Source organism: Haliotis rubra, unplaced genomic scaffold (assembly GCF_003918875.1).
Source record: "Haliotis rubra isolate DU_JTF1 unplaced genomic scaffold, ASM391887v1 Scf206, whole genome shotgun sequence".
NCBI lineage: Eukaryota > Metazoa > Mollusca > Gastropoda > Lepetellida > Haliotidae > Haliotis > Haliotis rubra.
This window is the reverse complement of record NW_025766070.1, coordinates 845672-870485: the sequence shown is the minus strand read 5'-3', so window position 1 is coordinate 870485 and position 24814 is coordinate 845672. Positions and strand designations below refer to the sequence as shown.

At 39.3% G+C, this 24814-nt stretch overlaps 1 protein-coding gene across 1 annotated transcript in view; it reads right to left on the bottom strand.

The window, feature by feature from the left end:
• Positions 1 to 24814, bottom strand: part of LOC124276127 (ryanodine receptor-like) — a 202291-nt gene that overhangs the window by 70401 nt on the left and 107076 nt on the right. Inside the window, 28 exon segments of the mRNA XM_046711794.1 lie at positions 107 to 332; positions 1319 to 1558; positions 1936 to 2065; positions 3215 to 3247; positions 4853 to 5060; positions 5825 to 5973; positions 6187 to 6311; positions 7292 to 7568; positions 8197 to 8295; positions 9197 to 9295; positions 9718 to 9776; positions 10523 to 10638; positions 10985 to 11134; positions 11879 to 12058; positions 13084 to 13159; positions 13854 to 13975; positions 14441 to 14522; positions 14965 to 15115; positions 15117 to 15173; positions 15490 to 15576; positions 16065 to 16248; positions 16689 to 17176; positions 17178 to 17500; positions 18317 to 18388; positions 20034 to 20129; positions 23403 to 23584; positions 23980 to 24099; positions 24633 to 24737. Coding sequence (XP_046567750.1) covers positions 107 to 332; positions 1319 to 1558; positions 1936 to 2065; positions 3215 to 3247; positions 4853 to 5060; positions 5825 to 5973; positions 6187 to 6311; positions 7292 to 7568; positions 8197 to 8295; positions 9197 to 9295; positions 9718 to 9776; positions 10523 to 10638; positions 10985 to 11134; positions 11879 to 12058; positions 13084 to 13159; positions 13854 to 13975; positions 14441 to 14522; positions 14965 to 15115; positions 15117 to 15173; positions 15490 to 15576; positions 16065 to 16248; positions 16689 to 17176; positions 17178 to 17500; positions 18317 to 18388; positions 20034 to 20129; positions 23403 to 23584; positions 23980 to 24099; positions 24633 to 24737 — 4236 coding nt within the window.

Below are 24814 nucleotides of genomic sequence, written 5' to 3'. Positions count from 1 at the left end.
ATTATTTACAGCCTACCATCATATAGCTGGAATATTGATGTATGCAGCATTATACAACAAAAACAGACAACTGATATACAAAATTCTGTTCTTCCCCAACCCTTACCTCTGGAACAGATAGTTGCCTCCGGTGTCATCATCATCGTTCATGGCTGCCAGGTAGCTGCTGGAGGCTCCATCTCTGGCTGCGGAGATCTGTTCCGACATTCGGATGCCATCTTTGACAGCCTTGAGAAGACCTCCTCCTTCACCCTTCAGGGCCGGGCCTAGACACTCGGGGCGGCGGATCAGCAGACGGACGACCAGGTTGGCATTCTCCTCCACACTCTCACCTACAAGTGGAATCAAGAAGGAAATTTGAGAAAACACCTTATTTCATGTTGTTCTCAGCCAATAACTGTTGGAATTTTGGCTTTAGAAGTAAATAGTTGAAAGTTGAGTTGAGACTTAGGTAAGTCATTCTACAGCTGTAAATAATCAGTCCTGATCATTGTCCTGACTGTATGAGCAACAATAGTCAAGCTAATCATCCAGGTCACACAATACATTCTCTAATCTGGTTGGATCTTGTAAACAATGTCACCTGATTGTGTTGTCAGAACAAAGCAAACTTCCTCTCAACCCAGGTAGGTTTTCAAATTTCCAAATACGTACAATGTGTGAAGCTGATTTAAGATGTCCCAAGATAAAGCTGGATGCTTAAAGTAGCTTAAAACTTACTCACTCACTCACCAACCTAAAATGACAAGTCACCAAAGCAGAACTCTATTTTAGTCTCAACTCTCAACAAGCATAGTTTACTTTGGACCATATCTATCCCAGAATGCCTACTGCCATGAAAATGTTTAAACTACCATAGGTGATGTTACAATGTATGCGTAAAACACTTATAGCGAACTGATGGATATAGCAAACTGTTTCTGAAGTCTGCATACTTTAGTCGAAATGTGAGTAATGAACTAGGCTTATAACTGAAATTAGTTGTCAATTTGAGTTCATAATATCCATAGTTTCCTGTATATAATCAAGCAGCAAACAGCAAACTGACAACCCATGAAGATCCAGGTTAAATGCTTGTCGTAAGAGGCCACTAACGGGATCGGGTGGTCAGGCTAGCTGACTTTGTTGACACATGTCATCATATCCCAATTGTGTAGATCCATGCTCATGCTGTTGATCACTAGATTGTCTTGTCCAGACTCAATTATTTACAGATATACAGCTGGAATATTGCTGAGTGCGGCATTAAACTAAACTCACTCACTCATTCACTTGGCAAACTGACACATTACCATACCGGCACCATGACTCAACTTACCATTGACCCATACACAGAACCTGAGGAAGTCCAGGAACCTCTCCCCCTCCACAGGATCCCAGCCAATGTCAGGATAACCCTTCTCAATCAGCTCTGCATTTGTCTGCAGGCCACACCTGGACAGGTAGATGGCGATCTTCTCCAGGTGGGACTCTCGCAGAGCCAGAGCCAACTCATTGTTGTCCATCAGAGAGGCACACGCCACGTCCAGTGGGCAGGACCCTCGCAGTGAAGGTCGGGCTGTGTACACAAGGATATGATTGGTCAGTTAGGAAGGTTAGGAATATATACATCAAGGGAAACATTTACAAATTAAATACAGTCTTGATTCCTCATAATATATTACAAGAGGTCAGTTTACAAACCTTATAACATAGAAGAGAACTTAATCATGAAACTGCACATGTCTGCTAGTTGTATAGTCTATTTCCTAGCCCATGGATACCCAACTCAGACACCGAATACAACTCTGTGCCATTCACTCATTGTACTACGACCTTACTGCCAAACAGTAGGCAGGGTAACAATAATTACCATGTTACAATGTCTACAGGTACGATTGGGCCGGGATGAAACCACCGACCATCCACACGATACGTACAACATGATCTCCTTACCTAGAAGCATGCTACTGTTTTCCAACAGGTAGCTGAGATGATCGAACATGGCACTCTGGTTCTGACGACTTGTCCGACAGAAGTAACACAGGAATCGACAGCACATGACCACCATTTCCGCAGCAGCATCCTGTAACAACAAACAGCCCCAAATGACATCGTCTCCCACTCGCTCGATACACATGCTCTCTCTCACCACAGACAAAATGCTATGATGTATGAATGACTCACTGACATTATTGTGACAATTTCCTACAAGCTCAGACCACTTTACGCACGCAACTTTTACAACATCAATTTTCACAATGAAAAATGTCTTTACAATTTTATTTCAACAACAAAAATAATAATTGAATTATCTCCCTTGTTTCAAAGACCAGATTTCATTATCTCCTGATCATGCATCCAAAAAGAAACAATTTTAGAAATAAATCAATTTCAAATGCTCAAACTGTTTTCTTCCATGATATCCTACAGTTGAGTTCATAAGACTAATGAAGTAAATTATACACTCAAAAGAATTTCATCCGGTATTTAATTCCAAAACCATCCCCAAAGTCAATACTCTGAGTACACACAGGAACGTGACACGACATGCAGTGATGGAGAAACTACATAAAGAAGATGTCAGAGAACAATGCTTGAGGCAATGCATTCAAATATAAATGACTAGTAAAACCCAAAAGTTAAAAAACATGAACTTAAAATATATAGCAAAATGTATTTCTTCATTTAGTGTTTATCAATTTAAAACATGCGGACATCAATAAATTCATAAGCAGTTTTTATTGACATGGTATCAAGTTTGATAACAAAGATTTGGACATGAAGTTCTCAATATGCCAAAAGACAATTAAGAATGACTTCCAGTCATTAATGACTAAATTTGTCATAAATGATCACAAATCCTCACAAGTTGACTAAAAGAAAGAATTCTTTAAAGAAAACAGTTTACTTCAGTTGGAATGCTTATGTCCCTATATGTTACAAAGCTCAATTAATATGGATAAAAATATTCTTCTGAGGGTGATGAACTTGCACTTTATTTTCTTTCAAAATACTGACAATAAAAACTATTTCAGCAGTCATATGGCAAATGAATTTTCATCTAAACCACATTACATTAATCAAACTGATGACACTACTCCCTAAAAAGTTGACCACTGTAAATCAAATATGGAAAGCAAAGTACATAGCACTGAGATGTCATTCTACACAGAATTACGCACCCAAATATACACTTACAATCTTTGACAAAAGTAGCCCATTAAACACTTACCCAAAACGTTTTCTTCCTCTCCTTATTTGATTGCTAATTAAAAAGTTCATAAATATGATGTGCATGGCTCTCAGAAACGAACGGAAGCAACACGCACATTTGTATCTGGAGTATTTGGAGGGTATATCATGGTTTACAAGCTCAGGCAATAATAACGAACAGCAAATGAAGGCAACGCTCTAGTGTATGGTAGCCAAGTGACAACTATTGATATTCTTCGCTTCAACAGCTGATTGGTTGGCACAGGGGCAGATACAGCTTTTTGAGAAAAGGAGGGTGCACACTATTGAGAAAAGGAAGGGTGCACACTTCATTTTCACCCGAGTTTCAATGGTCATTTAACAAACTTTCAGCACAAAACGGGGAAGGGGGACACCCTCCCTTCCCCCTCGGGATCCGCCTATGTTGGCATGTATGGCAATGGGACTCTATTTTCTCCCCAAACCAACCCAAACCATTTTAAAAGCAGCATTGATTTTTCTAAAATATGCTGATCATAAACAAGTGAAAGATCAAGAGGAACAAGCTATAGGGGTCTGACAAACTTCTTGATTGCAATGGATTCAAGGTTACGGTGTAGATACTAGCACCATTATTAAGCAAGTGATTCGCATCTACACCAGAACATTGTCTCCATTGCTATAATAAGTTGTCATGTTATGTTATATACTTTGTTTCTCTTCATCATACCATATTCTAAATTTCTCTTGAAGAAATTAAGTTCAAGATCAAAATATTTTGGAGAATATTTTCGGTATTACAGATTTAAGCATACAATTCCATATCCATATCCGTGAAATTGAAAACATCTATATCCATGAAATTATTTTTGATCCCCCAACAATTTGGTTCTGTGTATTCATGTTGTAGTGCCAAATGAACAAATACACCCCTGACCAAACATCTCAAAATATTAACCTTCCATTTCCTTCAAGAAAGTAGAAATGTGACTGAGAATTATTCTATTCATATTCGATAGTAGTTACTCTGTTTTGTAGAGCTGACAATTCTCCAAGAAGCCTTCAATCAGGAATTGGTATTACCATGCTACCAATCAGTCCCAACTCATATCAGTACCAATAGTTGTCTCTTGGCGCATGAATGGCATTAAGATGAAATTGGAACCAAAGGATCACATTAACAGAAGCAAAGGTGAGTTAATCACTGAATGTGCTTTCTGTGTAAAGGTCAAGCTTTCTGTGGCATAATCAGGTTGGAGAAATTTGAAACTGGTGATCCTTTAGGAAGTTGACGATGCAAATATTGAGGTGAGAAATGAACAATGAAAATTAAATGAGAATGAGTCGTTATTATAATGTTCACAAGTTGTAGATGTACAGTAAAGCTTATTCTACCATATTCTTTGAAAAAAAATAATTAAAACCAAATAACATTTTAAAATTTCAAATTCTTAAATTTATATATCATTGAAAAATAAAGAATTTTTTAAACTTATGAATCATCACATAAGAGTTATTGCATAAACCATAAAAAGTACAATTTCCTCAATATTCTTTTAATGGTCATTCCCTCTTTTTGATCCTGTCTTATTTCAAGCTTGAACAGTGTACATCTACCAAGAGCATTGATCACATCGATATGTAGGAAAATGGAAAATGTAGAGTTGGTAAAGCTTACCTTGTTCTGTTCTGCGATGCTGTCCATGGTCTCCGACGTGGTTGCAGGTTGGCGGCCTGTAGTGTCAGGTGCTCCACTAGTGGCGGACTGTTGCTGCTGCTGGGCCTTGTTCAGGGTGTTGACCATCAACTGCATAACGGTCTCGTGGACACACAGGGCTCGCATCAGGTCAGGGTGCTGGAAGAACACCTTGTTGTCCATGGCACGACTGCAGACAAACGTCAACGAATGGGTGATTGAGTGAGTCACTTAGTATAGTTTTACACCGCTTTTAGCAATATTCCAGGAATATCGAAGCAAAGTGATACCAGAAATGGGCTTCACGCATTGTACCCATGTGGGGAATTGAATGTGGATATTTGGCTGACCAATGAGTGCTTTAACTACAAGGCTACTCCACCATCCTCAACAATCAGTTCAGAAGTTTCCTATTTCAGATTATTTGTATTACACATATCTTCCTACACAAAGAAAGGGAACCAAATGGTAAATACTTGACAAACACATAAAAGATCATAAATTAACTACAGTTTGGGCCATAGCGTGACAGACTGACTGACTGACTGAGTTTGGTTTTACGCCGCTTTTAGCAATATTCCAGCAACATCACGGCGGGGACACCAGAAATGGGTTTCACACATTGTACCCATGTGGGGATTCGAACCCGGGTCTTCGGCGTGACGAGCCAACGCTTTAACCATTAGGCTACCCCACTGCCCCATAGCGTGACAGAGAAATCCTTGTGGTCAAATCTGTGACTAAAGACTAGAGACTACTCTGCAGACATTCAGCTACCTATTACCCACAAATAGCCTGCTAAGTACTAGCCACCAAGATCTTGTTACTGAGACTAAACACATGTGGCTTGGTACCTCTCTGGGACTAGTCACGAAGATCCTGCTACTTATTTAAGACTTGCCACCAACAGCCTGCTATTTGCTTGAGGCTTGCCAAAGAGATCATACTACTTACTTGAGACTGGTCTTCATGAGCTCCTCCTCATCCGGGCCAGCCTGTACCAACAGCAGGGATCTGATGATGCCCAGGTTCTTCAGCAGCAGGTTGATATCCTCATGACTCTTGCAGCTGATGACATAGGACTTGTCCAGAGCGGTCATCAGCTGGGGAAAGTAACATTCAGTTATTTAGACAATGAGGACAAAGTATCGTTAAGACATTTAATCTTTTCAATTTAGTTTCTGAGGCTGTTACCCTCTTAGCAGTCAAAATATCATTTTAAGGATATTTGTATCATTCATGAGTTCAAAGATATAGTCAACTTGTTTTGAACAGAGATGCTGCACTACGTTTCCAGAACAGCACAAAGAACCTACCTCCCCAATACCATCGTACTGCCTGTGGAGCAAGCTGAACATCTCCCTCACTAGGTCCTGGTTGGAGATGAAGCTCTCTTCTGACCATTTCACCATTGTTTGTGTTATGAGTTTCTGCATGGAATCTGAAATCAACCATTTGTAAGTCATTACCTATTTTCAGAAACACTACACATCTCAATACCATTACCGGGGCGGTGGGGTAGCCTAGTGGTTAAAGCGTTGGCTCGTCACGCCGAAGACCTGGGTTCGAATCCCCACATGGGTACAATGTGTGAAGTCCATTTCTGGTGTCCCCCGCCGTAATGTTGCTGGAATATTGCTAAAAGCGGCGTAAAACCAAACTCAGTCTCAGGCAATACCATTACCCTTATCATCAATGGTCTTCTCAAAGAAGCCACCAATTAATCTAGGTTTTGATCCCCTTCTCTAAGTGGCATTTAGAAGTTGGTGTGATGAATAAGGGCAATAGCTCTATGGATATACAACTTCTTTGTTACAATATATGCAGCGTCTAGGTGTAGATGCTAACACCGTTATCAAGCATTTGCATATATTGTAACAAAAAGCTTGTATATCCATAGAATTATTCACCATGTTCTTGATTCTCACGTGGCTTGATCACACAATCACCAATGTATATCGTTATGTCTGCAACTATATATTATAGGGTCACTACGCCCACCTGGCTTAAGCCCATCATCGATGGCCTTTTCTATGGTGACTACCACAAATTATAGAGTCACTATACCCACCTGGCTTAAGCCCATCATCGATGGCCTTTTCTATGGTGACTACCACAAATTATAGAGTCACTATACCCACCTGGCTTAAGCCCATCATCGATGGCCTTTTCTATGGTGACTACCACAAATTATAGAGTCACTATACCCACCTGGCTTAAGCCAATCATCGATGGCCTTTTCTATGGTGACTACCACAAATTATAGAGTCACTATACCCACCTGGCTTAAGCCCATCATCGATGGCCTTTTCTATGGTGACTACCACAAATTATAGAGTCACTTTACCCACCTGGCTTAAGCCAATCATCGATGGCCTTTTCTATGGTGACTACCACAAATTATAGAGTCACTATACCCACCTGGCTTAAGCCCATCATCGATGGCCTTCTCAATATTCTCCTGCTGACCCTTGCTGAGTCCCACCATGAGCATCAGCTTGTCCTTGAGGCTAAGGTTCTTTGGCACATCCTCCTCCTCCATTGGCTTTTCTTCCGGGACCTCGAATATGGGCATGTCACAGTGTTGCAGAAGTTCTCCATGGAAAATGCGGAGAGACTCGCGAATGTCTTCGCGGCACGGACACTGCTGGTCAGCCTCTTCCTCCTCCACCACCTTGAAGGTCAGTAGTGCCCGCATCTGAACAGAAGAGTCCAGCCATTAACAGAAAGAACATGAAATCATCATAAATATGGGGTCACTTAAATTACTTTATCCATAAATCATACCAACAAATGTATGGTCGAAGTATATCTTTTCGGATGACAGTGTTTACTGTTGCTATAATAAGGCAAGAAGCGTCAGACAGAACATTGTAAATACTTGGATTATGGCATGTGTTTAAGATAACGTTGTCTTTAGTTGGTGGCATGTTTTACAATTGCTCATGTGATAATCAGGAAAATGTTCTAAAGCGACTGAAAACCCAGAACACACAGATATTATTATGGATCAAAACACACAATAGCAAATTTAGGACCATAGCACATTCTCAAAGAAGGATATTTCTTCATCCAAAATGGCTGTATCGTCAGTTTTTATGAACAATTTTGCAAAACATATTAATGGCAAAGTATGTCAAGACATCTGTTACAATGTAACAATCCTGAACCTCAAAAAATTCATTCACATTTAATCATTTTTGTAACCAGGCAAAGCAAAACTTTGTGATAATCTTGACCAGTTACTGTTCACTTTACTCAACATGCAAGATACAGATACCACATTATATACTTCCTACAGCATAGAAGAGACAGCTTGGCAGTACCTGTTCCTGTGGTGGACACCGGAACTCCCTTGTTCTCTTGGCAGTCACTGATGAAGGTAGGTCAGCCTGTTTGATCTCAATGTAACGACGCTTCTGGTCCTACACAATCAAAAGTCGCAAATATGTTATATGTACAGATTGCATAACTACACCAATTTTTAGAGTAATTTGTTGTTTCGGAAACTAAAATATGCACTATTTTAAAAATCCCAAACTGTTAAAAGGTACTAAGTCCAATTCGTTTCCATGGAAATCATGAAAAATAAAATGCCAAAAATCTGCAAATAGCAAAAGGCACCACTTCAAGATCTGTCTCATATATCTGCCAAGTTCTGCTGAAAAATATTGAAAGGTTTTCGAGTTGTGCGCCGGAAACGAAGCCCACCTCTCCCTTTTGAGACTAAGTCCAAATCGTTTCCATGGAAACCGAGAAAAATATAAATGCCAAAAATCTGCAAATAGCAAAAGGCACAACTTTGGGATCTGCCTCACATATCTGCCAAGTTTTGCTGAAAGATATTAAGAAGTTTTCGAGTTGTGCTCTGGAAACGAAGTCCACCCCTCTTTTTTTTGGACTAATTCTGAATCGTTTCTATGGAAACCGAGAAAATAATAAATCACAAAAGTCTGTAAAGAGCAAAAGGCACCACTTTAGGTTCTGTATATATCTACTAAGTATTGCAGAGAAATATTGAAGGGTTTTTGTGTTATGCTCCGGAAACGAGCCCACCCCTCCCTTTAAGACTAAGTCCAAAACGTTTCCATGGAAACCGAGAAAATTAAAAATGACAAAAATCTGTAAATAGCAAAAGGCACTTCTTTAGGATATGTTTTATATTTCTACCAATTTTTGTTGAAAACTTTTGAACGGTTTTTGAGTTATGCTCAGGAAGCAAAATGATAACGGACAGACAGACGGACGGATGAGGCGATGATTATATCCTCCCGCATTACATGCCGGGGGGATAATAAACCTGTCAATATCCAATCATCAACTTACACTCTGGACGCTGTGTACAAAACCATCGGAGAAGGCGATGATGGACTCGACCCTGTGTCGCAGCTGGATGTCACACAGATGTTTGAGGATGCGGCACACCTGCAGGGCAGAAGCAAACTCAGTATCAGTGAAGACAGGAGCAGCACCACCTTCAGAGCTAAACATGACACAAATTTACCTCAACCATCCCAATTCTAGCACTTTTCACAACAAGGTGACCCGCTCCATTGATGATGATAAGAGTTTGCGAGAAACTGGACGTTGAAAAGCTGACTGACAAGCAAAAGAAAGCCCTAAAATCTATCTGATGGAAAGGATGTCTTCATGTTCATTAAGTCTGACAACTGCAAGTCCATTACCCATTTCCTTATGTTTGATAGATAACACATGTCTTAATAAAATTCAGCCCTGGGAATAGATCCACATGTTAGTTTCAGCTTAGTTCAAAGATAGCGCTGGAGATATATATACAATGGTAATTAAATATTTTTATGGCATTGTCAAGCAGGAACTTTCCTTACCTCCAGTTTGACTGTTTCAGCCAACTTCATGTTCAGCAGTCCCAGTCCCACAGCATTTTCTGGAATATGAGACAAACCCATCTACATCATGACTGGACAATCAGAGTCATCAAGAGACATCTAAAACATTCAGTGCCCATTCATGATGTGAATGCTGTCAAGGTATGACGACAAGATGTACTAAAGTTGCTGCATCCTCGTTACCACCAGTGACTACAATTGTATGAACTTTGACGTTTTCCTTCACTGGCCTGCTCACGTGAAGTGTATTTGGATTTCATCTCATGTTTAATATAAATGCACTATTATATAAATGGATTCATGTGATTGTGTAGGTTCATGTGCTGGTCTGCATGTGGTTCAGAGCCCCGTTCCTCAAAGCGATCGTAGGGCTACGACAGTCGTAACTCCCATACTTTAACATAGACTTATGACTGTCGTAGCGCTACAATCTCTTTGAGGAACGGGGCCCTGAAGTGCCCCCCTTGTCTAATATCCTTAAAGCTGATCAACAGGCCGGGTAACATCTGTTAACATCTTTTGGAGTGACAGATCTGGGAGATCAAAGCTCGGACCTCCAGGCAGTTGCACTATTCACTGCACCACAGAGGCAGACTTTAAGAACCGGTACTAATGTTTGCAGAATCCAATGCATAATGTCTTTTCAACCAAAACAGCACCCTGTGTTGTGGGATCCACAACAGCAGCATGTCCATGACCCAACAGACTGACTGACAAACAGAAGGTTACAGCTTGAAGACTACCATCTACAACACATGAAAAGGCAGAAGCAGTAGATACTCACGTCTTACAAACCTGTCCCCGAAGACATTGGGCTCCAGGAGGATTAGGAGTTGGCTGAGGTCTTCGTCATCCATCAAACCCATCACCAGCATGTTGTCGATCACCTTCAGGATGGGGCTAGAAACAAGACACAATTCATGATCCCAAATACACAGTGTCACGAGGTAAAATCAAAGACCATAATGTGTTATTGCTATGGTCAATGTTACATCATCTATTCAGTACACTGAGGAGTATTCAACCCATGGTTGGTGCTAGGTTTGCACTAGTATGACTGTATCCTTCTTCAGAGTACTCAATTAGTGGATGAACAGAGCTAGAAAATCCCTATGAAAATAGGTTCAAAACAATGCAGACTTAAAAATTCAATATACAGTGAACTCTATTTCTGCAACTACACATGAAATTATAATGAAATGATGACTGGAATTGTCGAAATCTACTTCATATGTAAAATACATACACAAAGAGGTTGGCATTGGACCAGCCAATGGGATCTCTGATATGGGAAGCTCCCTTCTCAGCAGCAATGTTGAGAGTTTGCATCATGAAGGACTTCAGTTTCGCCAGTGGAAACACAGGTGAGGTGCAGTCCTTGCCATCGCGCTGTACCCTTAAAGTATGAGAGACACATAATGAATATTCCAATACTGATGTCGTAAAGGGCGTTGGTGTTTGCATACTGATTATGCAAAACTCAGATACATCACATGTAAAACAAAACCATATAATACCATGGTTCGTACTGTGGGTAATGAAAAACATAAACTACAATTGGCGTACAGCAATATTATGGCCTTTCACTTAAATGTCACTATCAAGAAAGTTCCCCTACCAACAATCCTTGATATCTCCAGGGGGGGTGCGTGATGTAGCCTGGTGGTTAAAGCGTTCGCTCGTCACGCCGAAAACCCAGGTTCGAATCCCCACATGGGCACAATGTGTGAAGCCCATTTCTGGTGTCCCCCGCCATGATATTGCTGGAATATTGCTAAAAGCGGCGTAAAACCATACTCACTCACTCACTGATATTTCCAGGGCTCACATTTCAGGAAACCCCGACTAACCCCTGAATCTGTGGTGCCCACAATTTCAAATACCTGCCCTTGAGTAGTACTTACTGTCCAATCAAAAACGAGGATATGACATCCTTTCCATCAAAACGATTTTTGACGGTTTTCTTTGACATGTCAATTTTTCACTGTTGAATTGCTTGGATGAATTTGCAGATCATTGTTCACTGTCCATGTGTGGTAACGACCCAATCATTAAAAACCACTGTCTCAGAGCAGGAATATTGCTGTGCCAAACAGAAACCAACCAACCAACCAAACAAACAATCCAAGACCATACATACCTGGCATCTATGTCTCTGTCCGACAGTGCCAGAATCGGTCTGATGGAGACACTCTGTTCCATGCTGGGGATCTGGTGCTTGATCTTGTAGCTATCTGCTAGCGGACTCAGCTTGCGATAAAGACTCAGTGATTTGGTGTTCGGTGTGAGAGGTATGATGTACTCATTCTGGGTGAGAATCCTGAACCAAGAGATAATATTGTCAATCTCCACAAGTTACTGTACCATGTACAGCTTTGTACATGATGGGCAACAACTATCAACAAACAAATCTGTGCATAGCTAGTATTTAAAAAAACAACAATCACAGGCATTATGTATTCTTGGCAAAAATCTACATGCTACTTCAAATTGACCTGTCTAATAGACACTGACAAGCACAAACTCGATATTTTAATGTCTGCACAGCTGCCACAAAAGAAGGGTATATGGAGGCATGAGATCATTATCATTTCACATAAAACGGAAAATGTTAAATTTAGTATGAATGTTCTAAAGATCTTCATGAACTTCATCAGATCAAAGTGTCATTGAAGCAATCTGAAAATATTTATATTCTATTTCCTACCAGTGACAAGTTATTACACACAAGTGAGACACAAAGCTTGTATTTTCAGACTGCATATTAACAAACACTGTTGTTTCGATCTATGATATGTCAAACATAAGTTGTCTCAAAGTAAAAACTTGTTTATTCCTTTTTTTTCCCCATCATTTTTGGTCATACGCTGGATAACTCAAAGTATCAACATAGGTCCCTTTAACATTGACACAACATTGTTTGACTGTATTTCGTCATAGAATATCTGAACACATAAAAATACTATTTACCTTGCAGCTGTTTGTGATGAAAGATTTATGGTTTGCTGGGGAAAATGCTTGAAGTGGTAGATTCAATCGATGCTTGAATTAATAGCTATGATTGTAGCCAGGATGTTGGTGAGGGAGTGAGTTTAGTTTTACACAGCACTCAGCAATATTTCAGCCATATGATGGCGGTCTGTAAATAATTGAGTCTGAACCAGACAATCCAGTGATCAACAGCGAGAGCATCGATCTATGTAATTGGGATACGATGACATGTGTCAGCCAAGTCAGCAAGCCTGACCAACCGATCCCATTAGTTGCCTCTTACGACAAGCATGGGTACTAAAGACCAATTCTAACCCGGATTTTCACGGGTAATTTTATCAAAATACTATTTACCTGGCAGCTGTATGTGATGAAAGATGCATAGTTACAAGGAGGTTGTGGAAAGCGTGTCTCAGGGGACCAGACATGTCTGAAGAACAATCCACAATACATCAGTTTCAATTAAATACATTCTTCTCAAAAACAATCTTCAAGATGAAGGGGTTACATAACAGAGACGGATGAAATGAATTTGATTCCGCTTCCTATTTCCTCAAGCAAGCCATTAAGTTGACTAAATGTTTGGCCAAAAACTAAATGTCCTTGCATTATATGTTTCCGGATGCTTAAACAGTAGGAGAAAACTACTGTTCAAGCATTAAAAAATCTATAACACTTATCTTAAGAACAATTAATGAACATCTCAATTACTCGTAAAAGACAATTTTATCTTAAAAACAGTCATCATACAAATATAAACATGCTTGCAACTCCACACCTTTATTTACAGTGCGATTAATCACAACAAACATGGCTGCCCCAAACCGTATAATCAGACGATACTATTAGAAACTGTCTCAAGCTTGAACTTCAGTATATCAACACTCACATTCACTCTGGATACAGTACATAAGTTGTTTCTCATCTAACACTCACATTCACTCTGGATACAGTACATAAGTTGTTTCTCATCTAACACTCACATTCACTCTGGATACAGTACATAAGTTGTTTCTCATCTAACACTCACATTCACTCTGGATACAGTACATAAGTTGTTTCTCATCTAACACTCACATTCACTCTGGATACAGTACATAAGTTGTTTCTCATCTAACACTCACATTCACTCTGGATACAGTACATAAGTTGTTTCTCATCTACATGTTTTGTCAGAACGTTGGCTACTCGGTGGTTGCCATGGGCACAGACAGCCATGTACAGATCTAGAGTCCGAGCATGGAAACTGGAACAGAAAACATACTATGTAGACAACAGCTACAACCATACATTACATTTAACTATATCCCAGAAATTACATTTAAATACATCCCAGTGAGAGAACAAGCAGTTACAAACTGTTCATTAAGCAAGGGGATGCACTCAAATGCACATGTAAAAATATCAATCAATTACTTCCCTTAATAAGTCTACCAATTTGAATAATGTATGCTATGTGCTAACAATCATTAACCCACTAAATACACAAGAAAGAGTTACGAATTTAGTGCATCTGATCAAAGTTGCTTTGAACAGTACAAGCACATATTTCGAGCTGACAATCCTAGGACATATCAAGGGTGAATACAAAACTGAAACCCAAGATCATAGATTTCTGTAATATCTAAGGAATTAAATTTTAACATCAAAAGGACAGCTTTTTAGATGACTAAGCCACATGAGCATCCATCCCAATAAGACCGTTACTTACTCCAACAGATGTTCATATTCTATGAGCTCCAGAATGTCCAGACATCGATTCTCTTCTGGTACATGGATGGCCAACATTGCAACTGAAACATGTCAAATATGGTATTATCAAAATCATTTCAGCAATGACAAAATAACAGGGTATCATATTAGCGTATTTGGTATATTAAGTATTTTGCTATTACTGAGTGTTTCTAGAATTTCCCATTAATATAATGCCAAAACAATCTGATTGCTGAAGTTCTACAAATAATATACAGGAAGGCTTATGATGCTATAACCAGGGTGACATTATAACCAGGGAAACGAAATCTACATCTAGAGTTCTGTCCCTTGTCCTTTTACCAGTATCAGTTTGTGAAGAAACAACATTTTGAACTCTTACAGATTTGGTAATTCAGAAGAAATTAAGTCTGAGGCTGATATCACTTCTCTTTTCTATCCAACTTCTAACTTGGGCATTAAGATGTGAGCTAACAAATTACTGTCCACCAGCTGTAACACATCTCCCTAACGTTAACGTACCTGGTTTCTCACACAGCATGCTATGTCCTCTGATGTCGGACAGCTTCATCGTGTGGACATTGACAGCGATGTTGGGCACACGTGACCAGTGACATGGAGCAAGGACTTGGACATCCAGGCGGGGTGGACTCATCGGTATCACAGACTTGTGGGCCAGGTATCACAGACTTGGGGCCACGGAACACTGCAGCCGACAGTGGCAGTGACGTCTGCAACACAAACAATGCTTTACAGTAAGACTCACGGAAGGAATCCATGTTCACCTTCATCAACCAACACATCGAAAAGGTACACATCAATTGTTCTCCTTGAACAGTTCTTAAAATAGTTCTTTTATCTGAACTTATGAAAAGACCTTCAACATTTAAAAAAAGTGAAAAACATATTGGTTATTATTTTTTTAGATTACGTGTATGGTACAAAAATTATCAAAGCCCCCCTGTCCACATACTGCAGTGTATGTGCAAACAGGGTGAAGCTTGATAAGAATATGATTACTTTGACTGAATGTGTCTTTGCACTCACCTTATGGCTGCCCATTTCAAACTGGAACACTTCTTTAATTGTGGGCTCACATATCACAGCTGGGAACAACTTGGTGCCTGGCTCCACCTGGGGACATCAACGTACACACTAGACATCGCAAGCAGTGACGTCTTGAAATAATGTTATAACTACCACTTATACACGCTCTGATAACACTTTTTTAAAAATAGTGTTTGATAGAATGTAAATAATATATGTACATATCGGAAGTAAATGTATGTATTCTTCTTTCAATTTCACTTTGTGATTTAGGATTATCCTGACATTGTGTTAGATTGAGTTTGGTATTAAGTCACTTTTAGAATATTCTAGCAGGGGACACCAGAAATACACTTCACATATTGTACCTATATGGGGAATCAAACTTGGGTCTTCAGAGTGACAAGTGAACACTTTAACCACAAGGTTACCCCACCGCTTCTGACATTAGAAGTGTAGGGGTTGATAGAGTGGGACTGTACAACATATATATATTGGGTGTAGGAGCCAAAGTGGTTGGGAGGTTTTAATCTTTCTGATCTCCTCCACATCCACTAGTAGTGTCCTGAACTCACCTGGAACTTGTTGGCGACCTCTTTACCATTGACGGTGAAGCTGAGCATGCCGGTGGAGCAGTCGATGAAACAGCCGATGACGAGGCCAGGTGATGACCTCTTGCCTGACATCTCCTGGTTGGAGTCTGCGTATCTCTGCTGGAGGTCTCCTGCTGACACCATGTAGCAGTTCTTCCTGCTGACACTGGGGGACAGATTCACATGGAGGTCAAACAGGTGTATATGTCACAGTTACCAATATTCCAGCCATATCAAGTTCTTCCTGCTGTTCCTGAGGAACAGATTCACAAGAAGGTCAAACATATTGGAAACATTGTGCTATAAGATAATAGACACAAGTGAACTATTTTAAGTTTTTGACATTTGCTGGAAAGTGTTCTATAATGAAAAAGCTTTAATTGAGTGAAATCTTGATTTTTATGGGGTTTTATAATGTCCTACATACTTTTTTCAAGTGTTTACAAATTACGGAACAAATGTTTAAGAGGTGGAAGGAACATTTGACTGGGTTGAACCTTACATTTTGAACATCTAATAATAAATGTAGAACCAACAAATGCAAGAGAAGAGAGGAAAACTGTTCATTAATATGTTCATCCATCCATCCATCGATCCATTACATACCTGGATTTGATTTTGTAGTCCATGTCCATAGTGGATAAAACAATATGCCTGATCTTCTTGGAATCGAAGGACGTTTCATTGAAGTGGAAGTTGGTTGTGACCCAGCCGACATACACCTGTGATGGGTCCTGACCTGGGAAGATCCTCACAGCATAGTAATACTCATCTATCTGTTCAGCCAGGGCATTCAACTCTGCCATTTCTTCAAATCCACTCTCCGACCCTTCAGGAAACTCAGGCAACATTGGTCTCCGCTTCATCTGGTCCTGAAACTCAAATGGGATGAATTCTCCTTCTAAGTCCAGGTCCTGCGAGTCTGTAATGTCGGAACCAGACGTGATCCTGACTGGTGGAAGCGTTGCTGATTTCTTTGGTGTAGCTTTCTGCATGTCCTTGCCGAGCCTCTTGGACATGTCATGTTTCCTGTCCAAGCTGGAGTACTCGGTTGAACGCGTTCTTCCCATGTTGTTGGGAGACGGATCCCCGGGACTTGGATCTCCTGAAGATAGATGTGAATGGCGACTTGCCGCGTTTGGTGTTCTTGTTATCGCCAATGTGTTTGGCAGAGTCAAGCATCTTGTCTGCGAGGAGGGATAGTTTGGATCCAGATTTCTTTTCTTTGGGTGGAGTCAAGAAAGAATCAGATGACTCATTCAGTTGAGATTCACTAGCAGCTGCTTTCAAACCTCCTCCTGTCCTGTCGGTGATGGCAGTGTCATCTAGAGAACGTCCTTTGCCAGATTTGGCCGTCTGTCTGAAGGTTTTCCTTCTATCATCAACAGAACTATCATCAGTGAGACCCCTGTGGAGCGCTGCAAAGAAAACAAGAAAATACTTTTGGGTGACTTTGTATTAAAACCTTCGGGAACAAAATCTAAATTGCATTAACAGCATATCTGTCAACTGAATTAGGGAGAAGAGCTGAAAAGAGAACAAGCATTGTCACTTAGTTGACATAATCCCCCGCCGCAAATTATCAAATCAAACTTATAAAGTAATGAGAGTTTAAGTTAAATGTCAACAAAACATGACCTGTCAACCTCTCTTGATATCTGGCTCTTTAGGTGTTCAAACACACACATATTTTCAAGACTGACTTTGACCTTGTGACCTTGAAATGAAGGTCAAGGTCACCAAACCTGACTTGGACCTTTCTTATACTGTGATGAACCTAGGTACCAAATATGAAAAGAATCTAGTCAACGGTTCTTAAGATATTCCAATTTGTACGGACGGACGGAGCCTCATACTATATCCCCCGCTTTGCGCTAAACGCACGGCGGGGGATAACAAGAAGATACTTCTGAGTGAGTTTGTCTTGAAACCTTTGGTACAAAATCTAAATTGCACTTACAGCATGTCTGTGAAGTTTCTTAATTTGGGAGGAGAGCTCAAAGTCACACAGGTCCTAGACGTTTAGTACATTGATGAAACAATGAGCATGGGTATTGTCCTGACAAACAAATAAATATAATCATGGCAAACATGGGATTCAAACCCACTATCATATGTATCCAGTAAAGTTTAGGGATAAAACTGTTGGAAGCATCATACTGGCCTCTTGTGCCTCCTTTTAAAAGTGAGACCATGAGTACATGCTCCATGACATGATGATGCCTCGTACTTACTTTTCCGGAGAGTGAGATCAGGTCCACCATTGAGCATATCAGGGCCTTCCTCTGGTGTATAGTCTTCCTCATCTGTTCATCACAACAACACCATCAGCAACAACATCAACAACCACCAGGAACAACAAAATAGTTTGAATTTTTTTTTGGGAAAACAATTATATCCAAAATATGATACAGCTCAGGGAAATACTTTCTTTCCAAATTAATATTGTTCTAGTACTCTGATAACTTTACATGACATTCTCTTAAATTAGTCTCTTCTTGAGATGCTTATTTGGTTATATCTGATTATGTTCATGTATTTGTATATGTCATCATGTAATGACCGCCATTTATGACAGAAGACTTTGGTTTCATGAAAACAAAAAAAAATAAAACATTTGTTAAAACAATACATAAATAATTTTACATGACATTCTCTTAAATTAGTCTCATTTTGAGATGCTTTTTGGTTTACATGTTCTGTATTTTACTTGCAAATAATTATACTTATAGTAGAATAAAACATGATGCTCAAACTTAGTATCATATATACATGAAACATGCTATTCAAACTCTGTCTGATGAAGTATTCTAAACATGCTGCATTAGACACCATCCCAGCTCAATGCAGCTTACTATGCTTCAATTCAAGATCTTACAGTCTCAGCTCAATGCAGAATATTATGCCTTCAATCTCACATGATGCCTTCATGCAAAAGCCACAATTTCAGCTTCCCAGAATTAATCTTACTGCTCCTCTCTAAACTGGTCATAACATCTTAATTTTAATCCCTGTTGACAAAATATCCATTTTGCAATAACTAGTGCATTTTCTTGTTCTACACTAACCATTATCTTGAAATGAATATGTTCTTTTGGTAAGTAAACCGATAATGACAGATACAACTGACAGAAATGTTCCACTATCCAACTGCCAATACTTTTTCATAAACTCGGATGCTATAACACTATACCAGCATCAATTAACCAGCACCAAAATAGGAAAAAAGAGCTCTAAAAGGTGTAACACTAGTGCATGCATATTGATCCTGCTTCTAATACATAAACATCAAAATAGGAACTGCAACAAATGTAAATATACCATACCATAAGATTTGACCAAAAAGCTTCTGAGACTCACCATCTTATTGTTAATATATACTCATGCCAATAATGGTTGTCACCCCCCTCCCCACCACAACCCCACACCCCCTCTCCAATTAAAAAAATTGAAGGTGGTGACAACCATTATTGGCATGAGTATATATTATTCACATCATATACCTGACCAAAGTCTAAAACATATTCCATTTAAATGAACTTACCCTTTAGAGTCCATTATTAAATATTTCACTTTGAATAAACTTTATTCAAATCTATCAAATATTCCACTCAAAATCTTTTGACACAGTCCAACTCTTAAGAGTCCATTTTTAAAACTGTTAATTCTAAATCAACTTAATTAAAATCGTATACATAAATGTCATCTTCCAATGATTCCCAAATCCAAATATTCCACTCAAACACTCCTGGATAAGTCAAACAATAAGAGTCCATTATTAAATATTTAATTTCATATAAATAAAATAAAATTGTTCACATAAATGTGGTGTTCCTATGATTCTCAATGTTCATATCCAAATCCAAATATTCCACTTAATAACTTTTGACACGGTCCCTAATTATTCCCCATGGTAACCAACAAGAATCTGTGATGACATAGTGGACTTACTAGCCTCTGGTATGGTGTCCTCCAGTATGCTGTCGGGGACATGGTTATGGTGGGGACGGTCATCATGCTCGCCCGACCCACTCTCACTACTCTGGTCTATAAGGGGTTAAACACACTCAGCTCTCAACACACATTCATTAATATACATCACAGTCATCGCTTGTCTGAGCTGGAAATCTTCAATGTTATTACAAATTCACTTATAAAATTGCCTATTTATCAGGTCTGAGTGAATGTGAGTGAGTTTAGTTTTATGCAGCATTTAGCAATTTTCCAGCAATATCACATCAGGGGACACCAGAATGACCCATGTTGGGAATCAAACCTAGGTTTTCGGCATGACGAGCCAACACTTTAACCACTAGGCTACCCCACCACCCCCATATCAGGTCTGAGAACCTATAGCACCAAACATTGATAGTTTAATTTAATAAGATAGTTCATATTTGATATAATAGACAGCCAAATCAGACAAGAACATCACAACAAGTTTCCAACATGAATAATAACATTTCTGTATGCTAAAAACACACCATGCATGAAATAGGCATATATTAAAATAAACAGCTTGAAATTACATAGTAGCCAACTATGGCCTTCTATTACTTACTACGTTGTTTAATGAAGGTCTGAGTTTCAAACCAAACTATAAATTAATAACAATGTCACTGAAGAGTATCAATGGTATTACCAAAAATAAATATATGACCATTTTATACAACTCTTACAGCAAATTCTTCACAAACTGTAAGCAATGTTCACAATTACAAACTTACTGTATTTTACTGCCCAAAGATTTAAAAAACATTAAATGTGCATTTTAGAGAATACTACACGTGGTCTCATTACATACGAATTATACGAAACTTAGTGTCCTTCCTATGGTATCTGACCGAGCTTTAGTCAGATCAGATACCATAGGAAGGACACTCGTTTCAGATAATTCATATGTTATGAGACCGAAAGTGTGGTATTTTATTTATTACCCACGTCCTACATGCTTTAAATTGACAAAATAGCATATTTTTGTTATTTTTATGGTTTCAAACCGAAACCGGTTTCATAAACAGGTTATGGAAGAATGTTGTTCTGTAGAACACTTTTGCATGACGTCACAGTGTTATGACGCCACTACTCGCTCTGCCTCGTCTGCCCCCTTGGTAACCCGACGCCACGATGCATGTCATTTGTCATCGCCTCGCACAGCCTCCTACATTATACTACCCGTAGCACCCGCCGTTTCTTGGTTTGCAGTTGCTTCACTCGGCTAACATCACTGGTGGAAACTTTGCATTTATGTTTTTCGACGCATATAATATCTCAGTTCGACTCACAATTAAACAGCGATATGGCAACGATTGCAATGTTTACATTCCCACAATGCATATAAGTTGTAGAATGAATGAATTCACGTGTTTGTTATGAATGAAAAAATAGTTCCGACACAACGTGACATAACTGACAGGTCATCGGTTATCCAATCAAATCGTTAGAATATCGGGTCAAGTCGTTACGACACAGGTCAACGCGATACGACACTCGTGTGACGTACGAGATTAGTATGCAACTACCAATACGTTGACCACGTGGGTAATAAAGTGCAAATATCACATCATGTACCTCCATGTATTGTTCGTCATCCGTATCACATTGCGGAGGTCATTCAAATCTTATTGAGACAGAATGATATCCCATTAGAACTGACATCATAGCGTTAGAATGTTGATGTTATTCAACAGTTGTGGTTGTCAAGAATGGCAATCATGATCAGTTCATTTTTGCTAAATAGGGACTTGAAAGGATTAGGAAGTAATGGAAAATATGTAAATTTTGCACTCACATGTGTGTCATACTGACTTTACGAAATCCCTGTAACAATTGATTTATTACCCTCTCTCGGGAAATACTAGTAATCTCACAGTCTTGTTGTCAAATCAGTATGCAACATCTGGCAGTGTAATAATCTCTGTTATACCATGTACAATACTTTGCCTGCTACACATCAATCAGTATTTCCTGTTTTAATAAGACGTACTGACTTGGCCAAAGCAAAGAATGGCTGTCTTCACAAATTGTCATTTAGTCCACAAATTTGGGGTTGGAAGAGTGGAAGAACCAGTAATAGAGTACATGGATGCGGCATGTACCAAGATGAAAGATTCAAGTACAGTGGAAGCCCTCTAGGCCGGCATTCGTTGGGACGTTGCCAGTATAGAGGGTGTGCTGGTTTAGAGAACTTTTCCGTTTTCAACCTGAGAATGATCTTCCCTTTGCCGTAAAATATGACTGAACAATGTGTTGCGAGTAATAACCTTACTTCGCTTGTCAAAGCAAAGTATCTGATGTCTTTCAGCATATCAAGCAAGTATACAAGTGACACGTGTCACTCACCAATTTACCTCACCTACTTAGGCCTAATCCTTATCCATACTCCTTTTATCAGCCAACATCAATGAGTCGATGGTAATCCACTGTATAATCGGAGATACCGGATGCCGGTTTAGAAAGCATTAATTACTGTACAAAAAGTCAATTGGGTGGTCTTTGTTGTGCCGAAAGACTGACGCCAGATTAGAGGGCGTGTATATGATCATAAATTAACTAGCTTCTGCCGGGACCAAATTCTAGTGCCGATATTGAGAGCATGCTGGATTGGAGGGCTGCAAGTTTTGAGAGCTTCCACTGTACATATTTTTGTTCTTCTTCTTATTGTGCTTAGATGGAAGGCAGATGAAATCAACTTCAGATACAGTAAACTACGGAAGTAACGAACTCAAGGGTCCACTAACTTGAGTTCATTATAACAGTAGTGCATTACATGCATTTTACTGAAATATACTCATGACAGGGACCTGAATCTGTTCGTTATATCCATCAGTTTGTTATAATGCTGTTTGTAATAAATATAACTTACTGCATTCTGATATTACAAAACCATATGCTCCATATCATTAACCAATCACATGCTTTACATTCCCATCAGTATTGATGCCTATGCTTCTATGAGGCCAGCAAGGGAGGGGATTTGGATCACAAGGATATATCAACATGGTAATGAAAGGCAATGTTTAAGAAATGCCCTCAATATGCATAATCATGATAGAAAAAATACAAAAATATAAAATAAATAAAATTGTGTCCTTTACTCACTAAATGCAGCAATTCTGAAATCCACACACTGTCCAGCAAAATGAATAAAAGTTACAAAATTCTAAATGAAAAACAAAGATTCAATATATCCAAATTCCCAAAAGAAATTAAATTAACTTCAAATAAAATAATTAGAATTTCTAACATGCAAAATACAATTTTCTCCCTGAAAGTAAAACAGTGCCTTTGCCCGAGCATGCTATTAGTGGGGCCATTCACCTGTGGTAGTTTTATTAGCACGCTCTAGAGAAGCATCACTGATGTTAGCATCACTGTAGTTTTCCTGACTGCTGGACAACGTCCCACCTGTTGGAGCCTCCTCCTCGATGTCCACATCGCGGCGACGTAGGTTCTCCAGGTTCAACCGCTTCTCCAGCACAGACTGAGCAAAGTTGCGATCCCTGCAATACATGAACAGTGTAAGTGGCAATCCTTCTTATACATGAACAGTGTAAGTGGCAATCCTTCTTATACATGAATAGTTTAAGTTGCGATCCCTGCAATACATGAACAGTGTAAGTGGCAATCCTTCTTATACATGAACAGTGTAAGTGGCAATCCTTCTTATACATGAATAGTTTAAGTTGCGATCCCTGCAATACATGTACAGTGTAAGTGGCAATCCTTCTTATACATGAACAGTGTAAGTGGCAATCCTTCTTATACATGAATAGTTTAAGTTGCAATCTCTTCGATACATGAACAGTGAAAATTGCAATCCCTTACATACATGAATACCGGTGAGTCAGGTTAAGTAGGAAATGTTGGTTTAGGGCAGGCTCTCATATGATCTTACCTGGTGACAAACTCATCATTGCACTTGACCGGAAGACTGAGACGGAAGTAGTCCAGGTGAACCTTCTCCAGTGTCCCGAATGTCTTTGACATGACCTTCAGGCTTGGAGTCACATTTGACCTGCACAAAGAAACGGAAACAATATATCACTAAAAATATATGAAAGATAGATACACAGTATAAATGGAGACAGATGACAAACATTTTAGCAACCTTTGCTCTGGAATTTTCATAGTTTCTATTCCAGATCAATAGATGTGCTTGCATCAAGTAAAAATAATACTGGGAGTTTATACCTTATACGCACATAAAGCACATTACAGAAACATCTCCAGTCGCAGAAAATATTATCATAATGCATTCCATTTAAAATAATTGCACAGTTGCTCCTATCAGAATGACTTCTGATTTCCTTAATTAAAACTCATCCACAAATGAAAACCAGGAGCTATTTAAATAGTAGGCCCATTAAATGCTGGGTAGTTTTGCTTCCAGAATGTCTCCACATCAATATCTTTGCAGTTAAATACCAAGAGTGTCTGAAAGAAAAGTAATTCTGAGCATTTATTTGAGGAAATATGGTATTCCTCTCTAAGTTGTACTTAATCTGCACAGGGATTAATTCGAGTGACCTATACTTCCGGCATACTGACCCTCCAGGGATCCTGACGACCTCAAGGCTGGGGTTGGGGTTTTCCAGCGGCTTGAACAACGCCTGTTCCTTCCCGTACCACAGCGTCATCTGGCGGGTCATGTTCCTGGCAACACATCAAGGCGGATTAATACAGTTTCATCATTGTTTGTCATTTAGACACCTTGACTTGCAAGTTCAAAA